Source organism: Hibiscus syriacus, unplaced genomic scaffold (assembly GCF_006381635.1).
Source record: "Hibiscus syriacus cultivar Baekdansim isolate YM2019G1 unplaced genomic scaffold, ASM638163v2 tig00111582_pilon, whole genome shotgun sequence".
Taxonomy (NCBI): Eukaryota; Viridiplantae; Streptophyta; class Magnoliopsida; order Malvales; family Malvaceae; genus Hibiscus; species Hibiscus syriacus.
The window spans coordinates 10956806-10966522 of NW_024063126.1; the positions used below are offsets into that span (position 1 = coordinate 10956806).

A 9717-nucleotide genomic window follows, 5' to 3' on the forward strand; every position below is an offset into this window, starting at 1 on the left:
AGATATTATATTTATAATGTAAATATCAATATTCGAACCAACATAAGATGAATTAATATAAGTATCATTGACTACTCATACAATTAATAGATCTATGAGAAAAACAAATTTAATAATTTATCGTACTAATATGAGAGGGTCAAAATTAATATTTATATATATATATATTGATGTTTGGGGAGGGCCACGGCCCGCTACCTGGACCATCAACATTGCTCAATATATACCCACAGTTTCTCTCAATTTCCTCACTCTTTTGATTGAAAAAAAAAGTTCAGTATCATCTACACCATGGATGTACCATCCCAAGCTTTGCCTTTCGGAGAAGCACTGCCTCCCGGTGGCAGCGGCGGCGGTGACCATAGCAACAGCAAACCACTGAACCCTGCAAAGGAGTGGTTACCCGAGAGCAACTGCGCTCCCGAGGAAGATCGGTGCTTGTTCATAACATTCTCCAATGGAAAGCCAATTCCTGGGCCCCAGATAGTCAGATTCTTTACACTGTAAGTATATATGACCGTTTAGTCACTGTTTATTACATAGTTTGATTATGTTTGAGGTTAGTTTGTTTTTGTTGCAGAAAATATGGGGATTGGTCGGACAGGGTGTACGTGCATTAGCCCACACTCAGGAATTTCGAAGAGATAAACATCACAACTCCGCAGTTCGGGAAGGTTGTTTTTAAGGCAAGTTGGATTCCATCGGTGATTATTTAATGTGGGAAAAGGGAGACCAAGTTCATCGTCGATGGTAGGCGGCTTTGCTCTAAGAAGTTTGACATCACCAAGACTCGAGCTTCTAAGTAGAAGGTCGACCCCATGATGTTTGGCTTTCCATTGAATAATCGGGTGACCCGCATGTTAACTTTCAGCTCAGTCTGTTGTCAATATTTTTAACGGAAAATGACGAGTTTGAAACATAATGAATAATTGGGTGACTATTTTATAACTTTTAATAGTCGATGGACTCAACAAAACAACATTCTATAGTTGAAGGATCATTTTGTAACTTTTAATAATCGGTGGACTCAATAAAATAACACCTTATAGTCTAGAGATCATTTGTTTATTTTATCCATTATTTAAAAGATTTAATAACTCGTCTCATTAAATCAACTAATTACTATTTTTTAAATATCTCTAAATATTCTTTAGATTAGGGATGACAGTATGACCCGAATCTGACGGGGAAACCCGAAACCCGGTTAAGTTCGGGTCGGGTCAGGTTGAATGATATCGGGTCGGGTCGGGTATCAGAGATTTTTTTCGGGGATTTTTTCGGGTCGGGTTCGGGGCAAAGTATCCCCGCCCCGATTATATATATATATAATATTTTTTATTTTTTATATTAATTATATATATAATATTGTATATTTTATATTAATTATATATAAAATATTTTTGGGTTCTGGTCGGGTTCGGGTATAATATTTCGGATCGGGTTCGGGGACGAGGCAAAAAAAATCTCCGACAGGGTGCCCCGATAAAAAACCCGTCGGGGTCAGGGACGGGGATTCATTTCGGGTTCGGAGACGGGACGAGCAAAACCCGCCCCAAACTCGACCCGTTGCCATTCTTACCTTAGATAAGTAAATCAATTATTTCACTATTAACTCTTTTAAAAACACTTTGAATGATTCAACTGAAATTTAAAATTTTCAGAAAAAAATTATATTAACAATTTTTGACAAATATAATTAAAATATTAAATTAAAATATAAAAACTAAATTTTAAGTTGTATGATAGAATCATAGACGGAGGCAATTTTTTTTAGGAGTACAAATACAAAAAGTTATATTGAAAATTTAAGGATATAAAATTTTAAAAATATTAAATGATACGAAATTAAATCATCAATAAAAGTATAAAAAAATTAATTAGGAAAGAATTTAGAATCTCCAACACCCCTTCTATCCATCTAAAAGGTTCAAAACAATAATGTAATTCTAATAAAATATAATAGAATCTACGGAGTTGAATGAAATAGTAAGTAATTTAATATCGATTAAGTATGTCTCGAGTTTAAAGCTTTATATATATTTAGAAAATTACTATTAAAAGATCCACTCATTAAAATTAGATGTACGATATAAATTGATCTAGATTAATTAAGGCAAAACTATAGGAATAGGGAGGATAAGAATATATATAATAGAACTTGGCAGTTGGAATGCGATTTCCTCCAACAGCTGTACTTTTAAAAAGGACAACTTCGATCCCACGTGGATCAAAACGGCGGAGAGGCCATGGGACCCTCCGCTCATAGATAACGGCCTTGCCAGGGCTTTCAAGGCGGGTCGAATTTTACGGACCCTCCTTCCATTCCGGATCCATCGAGTCTTCGTCTCCCCTTTCTTCCGCTGCGTCCAGACAGCCTCCGAGGTCGTCGCCGCCCTTTGCGCCGTCGATGTTGACGCCGGTGGCAAGTCATCTAAAGACGTCATCAAACTCGATCTATCAAGAGTCAAGGTTCAGATCGATATTATGCAATGAAAAATTACTTATGCTTTCTTATTTGAGCTCATTTTGTTCGTATTTTACATGTTTCTATTGAGTACGGATTGTGTGAGATGTTAAATAGCGAAACAATTAGGGTTGATGTAGCACCTAAAGATGGGATCTTCCGTTTCGATGTTCCACAGCTTGAGTCTATGCTACCAAGTGGCACGTTGGATCCTAGTGTTGAACGAGTTTACAAAGAGGTAATGTTTCTCAAATCCGACTATACGTAAGATCAGAGATGGACCGGGAGGTATTGAGTAAGATCGTATTTCTGAAAATTTCAAATTCTATTGATAGTCTAGTTTCGCATCCCGTTAAATTTCGTAGTCCACTCAGATGATCAAGAAAGTGATAGTAAAGTATTCGCAGTTTGATTTTGATATATCCAATGTCTAAACAATACAAGAATTTTGTCTTAAAAAATTACAGTTGCCGCAATGGGAAGAAACTGTGGAGGGTTGTAGAAGTAGATATGCACAAGCTATTAAGGCATTGGCTGATAAATACCCTTCTGAAAACCTGCTATTAGTCACACATGGTAAGTAAGCTTCTAGCAAACAAGAATTACAGTGATTTCATCTGCTTCTGCTGTATTTTAGCCCTTTGTTCTCTGTTTCATAATGCCAGGGGAAGGAGTTGGAGCTTCGGTTTCGGGGTTCTCGGAGCACACGACCTAGGTCGAAGTAGAGTACTGTGCGTATTCGGAATTAAGAAGATCGATCTCAAGCAAAAACGGGTCCATCACCGCTGGGAACTTTGAGGTGCTTACAAAAAGTGGTCAGACTGGGATCACTTACTTCAACTGAAGAATGTGTCAATGGTAATGTTTTCGATTCTTTTCCATGAAACCATGAAAGAAGATGACTCTAGTTTCATCATCTCAAGCATGTCTCAGCCTTCTTCATGATGTGACTGCTATTTGTTTATTATGTATCAGTTCTTAAAGTCATTGAATTTGATCGAATAATCAGGTTTACTTCATGAATCTGAGTGTTCTTTCCCTTGTGTTAAGATGAACCGAAGTTGTGTTTTCTTTGGATATTGACGTAGATGCTATTGATTCAGCGAAGTTGGTGTCTTTGATTTGGATTTGTACTTTAATCACATAACTTTATGGAACATAACTAAACCAACTTTCTTTTTTCATGGCTCAAAAAAGTCTTTATGATAATAGTATTGAGGAAGACAAAAACCTCATACAACTAGAGGCAGCAATAATATGCAAGGGACAAAAGTCGAACTTTGTAGCTGAGGACCACATTTCCTTTATCATATATGGGTGGAGTAGGATTTTTGATCCGCCTGAATCTAACTTAAAAAGTAAATTCCTCCATTTGCATCTGACTCAATTTGGGTTTAGAAATATCTCATTAGATCCAAAATTTGATTTAATTTTTTAGGTGAAAACCCACATCCAACCTGATTCGACACAAATATATATATATATATATATATATATATTATATAAAATAAAGACTTAATTGAAAAAAAGAATATAGGGATGAATCTCTAAGTATATAAAGAATAATTATAATATTATATCGGGACGAAATTTTTTCACTCTAAACTTAAACCTGATTCGTCACTATCCTTAAAGAAACTCTACCAAACTTGAATCTAGATTTTTAACAAAAAAAATATCTATTCTAATCGGATCAAAATTTTTTGAACTCGGATCAAATATCTATCCATGCTTATCACATCATAAGAAAAATGTGTAGCTAAGAAAAACAAAGAATTTATGCTTGGTGCTATAATTTAAAGCAACTAGCTGAATCACATAATTACAAATGAATTTATTGAGCATGAACAAAGAACGAACGAAGGAATTCATGATCCAACAAAATGTATGTTGTTTGTGAGAGTCAGGTCCATATAATGGATCCGACAGTTTGAACACTCCTAACCAGAGCGCTGATTGCAGAGTGTATGACAGCCTCTTATGAAACAATTTTCATATCAACAGCACAACTCTGATCATTTGTCGCCTGTTCACAGGTATCCTTATTTCCGCATTTTCTATCTTAAACACTCTTTTGAAGTTCGGATGGTTAGTTGTGGCTAAGAAGTTCCTTCTCATCTGATTCATCTGTTTCTCGAGCTGCAACTTCAGTAAGTGATTAAAGCGACGGTGTTGTAGTTACAGATGTTGCGGACGTTACGACGTGATTTATTTCTTAAAGTAATTATATTTTTATGTTGTGGATGCAGTTTATGATATCGCGGTAACCTTAAAAAACGTTACGATACAATCGTTACACTGTATTATGACCGTACTTTAATGTTATGGTCTCGCCAACCTTCCACCTTCAACCACACAAGATGTTGTGAAGAGAACTCCAAGGTCGGCGGATTTTGTACAGGAAGAGAGAATCTGATCCCATGTAGCCATCTACATCAGATGAAGCGGTGATTACATGACTTAAGAGCTAAGGTATTGCAATATTTCAACTATGGAAAAACCCCATCAATAATAAGCCCAAGTTTTGCCAACGCCATTCAAAAGAACATAGAAATTATCATCAAGACCTCAGTTTATTTATGTAAGTTGTGTAATATTTTTAGTCAAAATGAAAACACAAACCTTGCGCAGCAATAATACTTAACTCAGTCAGCTTCAACGTAAACTTGGGGCAAAATTTAAAAAAAAAAATTCACAATAAGTGGTGGTGATAAGTACATATTCTTTTTTTTCTTTTGTCTGTGCGACACTTAAACAACTGCTTTTTAGTGATTACATATATATCTTTGAAAGGTTTAGACTAATTTAATCACTAAAAGAGATAAATGTCCAAAATGACACATAACAAGAAAAGAATAAGTATGTGACATAAGTACAACTACATGACAAAATAATAAGTATTTAATGTCCCAAGACTCAAGAACTTCCTATTTCTTCATTCCACATCATTAGTTCCAGGAAACCTCAAAAGCTCAAGCTTTTGCTCAACTAAAAGTACAATTACATGACAAAACCATATCTTTGTACACTATTGAGCTTATATAAGATACATTCTTAAAAATTAAGCTAAGGGGTTACCCGGCAAAGGCAGCTAAATCAAGTTCCATCCTGTTTCTTCTCGGTCTTTGTTAATCGGAAAACAGATAAGAGAGTGAAGAAAAGGAAAAATACCCGGATGTTAGGAATGAGTATTCGATCGAGTCAAGTTAATTTTTTTTGAGTTATTTGAATTTAGAGTCTTATAATTAAACTTTATTTAAAAAAAATTGAAATTTGAGTGAAGTTATTCGAGTTTCTGTTTAAATTTAATTATATATATTTTATAATAATATGATATTATTTTATGTCAATTTAATTGGTTTTCTATAATAATATACATATATGTTTCTTCATATTTTTTCAAATGTGATATACATATATCATACGGAGTTGAGAGTATCAACTCAAATTTGAAAATCAATCTATTAATTACTAAAAATTTCGAGTTATTTGAGTTCTATTTTATAATTCGACTCAAATTTAAAACTTTTTTTAGTCCAGCCGAATTTATAAAATTACGAGTCGATTCAAATTAAAAAACCAATTTCTCAAGTCGAGTTGAGTTTTGTTCGACCACCAGGGGTGGGTGATGAATATTTCATATTTTGCAACAGAGAAGACCCTTTTTGTCTCTCATAATTACACTTTGACCCCCTCTATCTTGGAAACGTTTGTCATTATATCCTTCAGGATACTGGGCCTTGATGTGTGTTTCATGTTTTTGTAGGCAACTATTGGGCTCAGGTTAGACCCAAGCACGAGCATTTGGTTCCATTTTTCTTCAACAAAACCTCTACCGCTGGGGTTTCTCGTTTCCCCCAATGTCATCTCGTCTTTCTTAACTGGTTTATGCGTTTTGGATTGAATTTTTTGGGGTTTGGGTTTTTCTCTTCTTGTTTTGATTTGGTGTTTTGTTGGTAATCCAAAAAGAAAGATAGTATTTTTATAGAGTTATAGAAGGAAAAAGGTTTAAGCTTTTTGTAGTTGAAGATGCAGAACATTAGGAGGTCTGTAATATCTAGTAAGAGCATATGGCGTGGTTCCTTCAGATCATTTGTGGAATGTAAGCCTTTTTCGAATGATTTTACTTCAGCTTCTAAAAGGGTATGTTGATTTATTCCACCATTCCTCATTTCTTTTCTTTGAAATTAGTTTTCTATTTTGACATTACTGTTCTTTCAAATGCTTTGTTTGATGTCTTCTGTTTTGCTTGCCTACAAAATATGTTATTCTGTTTGTTTGTGTTATTAGCTAGCAAAGTAGTTGCAATGGTGATTGGTAAGTTAAGTGAAATGGAGTGATATAGAATATAGTAGCATAATTTATATACTAGATAGTACTTATTAGTATATCAAAAGGCCTATGATCCAATCAAATTTATTGGAGCTTCCTCTGCTTTTATGAGTTGAGCCTAAACCTTGTTTTGACTTGAATAATATGATTTCATTATAGTTTTTGAAATTCCTCTAAGAGTGTTTCTTAGTTATGTTCAATCTGTATCAGTTGTTGAACCATTTTCTGATGACATACTGATTCCTGCAGTCTCCGGTGGATCGGAATTCTAGTTTTGCAAGACAGTATGTGACAGGTGCCAATAATATATCAAAGGTGAGGCAGTAGTTCTAAATGACTTTTTCTCTCTCTCTCTCTCTCTAGATAGCTGCAAAGTGCAAACTAAATCCTTTCTTCTTTCATTCTACAGAGTGTACTTGGAGCTAATGGTTAGTTATTTCTCATCTATGTTTATCTGAAACATTTATGTTCAATTTGTTAGAGAAAATATTTTTCTCCCTAGGTTTCATCCAAATTCCTGAAGGTTATGGTCGATGGGATTCTTGTATTCGTGTTGTTACTAAAATTTAACTTCACAATTATTATCATTAGCCATCTATTAAGGGTAAGTTCCATATTCGCCTCACTGTCTTTTTGTTGCTTTGTTGCGTAGAATATTGATTTATGCATAAGTGCCTACCACCTGAAGTGCATAAAAGTTAATTCCAAGTTGGATTAGCATAACTGCATAAGGATAATTGTTATCTTCTTTTCTCAGATATTGTTTTACCTACTTTATCTGACAGTTGTGTCCGACAGGCATTTCTCTTCTAAGTAGAGGACAGTGCGGCGGAGATTGTATAGTTAAGTTTCAAGCTTCGGTCCATCACATAGAAAATTGTGGATTGAAGCTCATGTCTCCTTACTTTGCTAGATTCTTTGCATCAAGAACTTCAAAGCAATCGAAAGAAGTATCTGAGGTTCGGATCTTAGCTTAAATATTTTTCCTTTTTGTGTTCTTATCACGGTTGGCTTTAATTGACAAAAATACTGTTCATGATGATTGCTTGTAATTCGAATGTGTGAGTGAATGCATGTTTTATCCACTTCTATGGTGAGGCAATCTATGCCCGAATGCTGAAAGGATGCTAAAGAGGAATCTATCTGAAAGTGTGTGCGATTTATCATCATCTTTCTTTCCTAATTGCGCATGGAACAACTTAAATTATTTCATCATACTTTGGTTATTGCATAGCAATAAATATTAAAGAAAACATAATCACTACTGAAGTTTATTCCGTACTGAGTAAATTCCATCTGTCCTCGTGGGACCTCAAAGGCAATTGTGTACAAAAAAGGAAAGAACAATTAAATTCAGAGGTTTTCTGAGCTGTACTCATCAAATGCTATTACCGGTCAACATATAATTGCTGCATTTCCCAGTTCTGTGGGCTTTATGATTACTTGAAGCTTCACATCAGTCGCTCTGACTTGTTGTCTTTATCCCTTTAGCAGACTAGAAAAGAATTGTCTAATGTTGAGGATCCGTTTGATGCTCCTACATACAATATCCCAGAAAAGCCTGTGACATTTACAGAGGGCGCTAGCTACAGTCTCATAATCCTTGTTGGGCTTGGGATTGCAGCTGCTGCAGGATATGCTGTCTTCAAGGAGTTGATATTTCAACCAAGAGAGTAAGCTTCAAACGCCTAGTTGATGATTAGGGTTGCTAAGCTACTCCCTTCTTTACTTGTACCCTAATTCGAAACCATGGTTTTATAGGTATAAGATATTCAACCAGGCCCTGGAAAGGATTCAGAACGAAAGCCAGGTTGTAAAAAGTAGCTTTCTTGTCTCTGAACTTACACTCTGAAACAGTGCATTGGAGTTTACCTCAGTTAATCAGTTCTCAATCAAAACTAGAAATGTTAACAGTGCAACATGGATTATAATTTATAGCTGCAGATCTTCAGGCAGAAGCCTGTCAATATACATCTGCAGCCAGCATGAACATCAAAATAGTATCTTAGAAGGCATAAATAAGAACAACAGAGTATGTTAAAGAGATTAAAATAAAACGGAGAACAAATAAAACAATGAACACTTATCGAGTCATATTTTGGATGAATCTAGCATATTCTAGCTTGATAATTATAAGTATGTTTCTGTTTTTCTTGCATGTATATATAACCCTAAGCATATATTCGACAGACAACCGAGGTATATATGATTCTAATTCTATGCCAGATGGTATTACATTTATTTCTGTCAGGTTAGGGTGAGGATTGGACATCCTATTACTGGCTATGGTCAAGAAACTAGAAATCGTGCTGCTCGCCAACGTATTCCGAACAGGATATACACGGACGAAAATGGCATAGAACATGTGGAGGTGACCCTCTAGTCTTTACAAGATTGTTTTGAAAAATTCTTTATTTGTTTAGATGTTTGCAAGCAACTTTGTATTGTTGCAAATTTATAGCGTCCTAGTCCTCTCATATGCAATTTTTGATTTGGTGATTGCTTCTTAACCATTTCAAACAGGTTAATTTCTATATCCGTGGGCCCCATGGAGCCGGGAAAGTTTTTGCCGAGATGTTCAAGGACAAAACCGACAACAAATGGAAGTATACCTACTTGATTGTTTGTGAATGTCACAAAGTGACCAATGGCGAAGGAGTAGCATCGAGGACAAGGTTGTCGCCGGAGGAAATCAAACAATGATTGTCGGCATGAATCTGTCACTCCCATAGGTTGAAAGAGATGGTTCATACAAGGAAGGCACAAGTCAACCATAAAAGATTGACATGATTTTTAAAAGTGAACAAATGAAACTAAATCACAGTTTTTGGTGATGTTTGATAAGTAAGCACGTGATAAAAGCAACAAAGCTTGGAAACAAAGCCAATATATCATAAAACTATGATACTGGTGACTACCAT

General features: G+C 35.2%; 1 protein-coding gene and 1 pseudogene across 1 annotated transcript; both read left to right on the forward strand.

Annotated features, from left to right (window-relative positions):
• Window positions 1–291: 291 nt before the first annotated feature.
• LOC120165441 lies at window positions 292–3453 on the forward strand (annotated as a pseudogene).
• A 2836-nt stretch (window positions 3454–6289) lies between these two features.
• Window positions 6290–9499, forward strand: LOC120165442 (probable mitochondrial import inner membrane translocase subunit TIM21). The gene is made up of 8 exons (XM_039174959.1): window positions 6290–6607; window positions 7046–7111; window positions 7206–7224; window positions 7595–7755; window positions 8291–8469; window positions 8558–8606; window positions 9048–9167; window positions 9320–9499. The coding sequence occupies exons 1-8, from the start codon at window positions 6494–6496 to the stop codon at window positions 9497–9499; spliced, it is 888 nt and encodes a 295-aa protein (XP_039030890.1). The 5' UTR covers window positions 6290–6493.
• The last annotated feature ends 218 nt before the right edge of the window (window positions 9500–9717 follow it).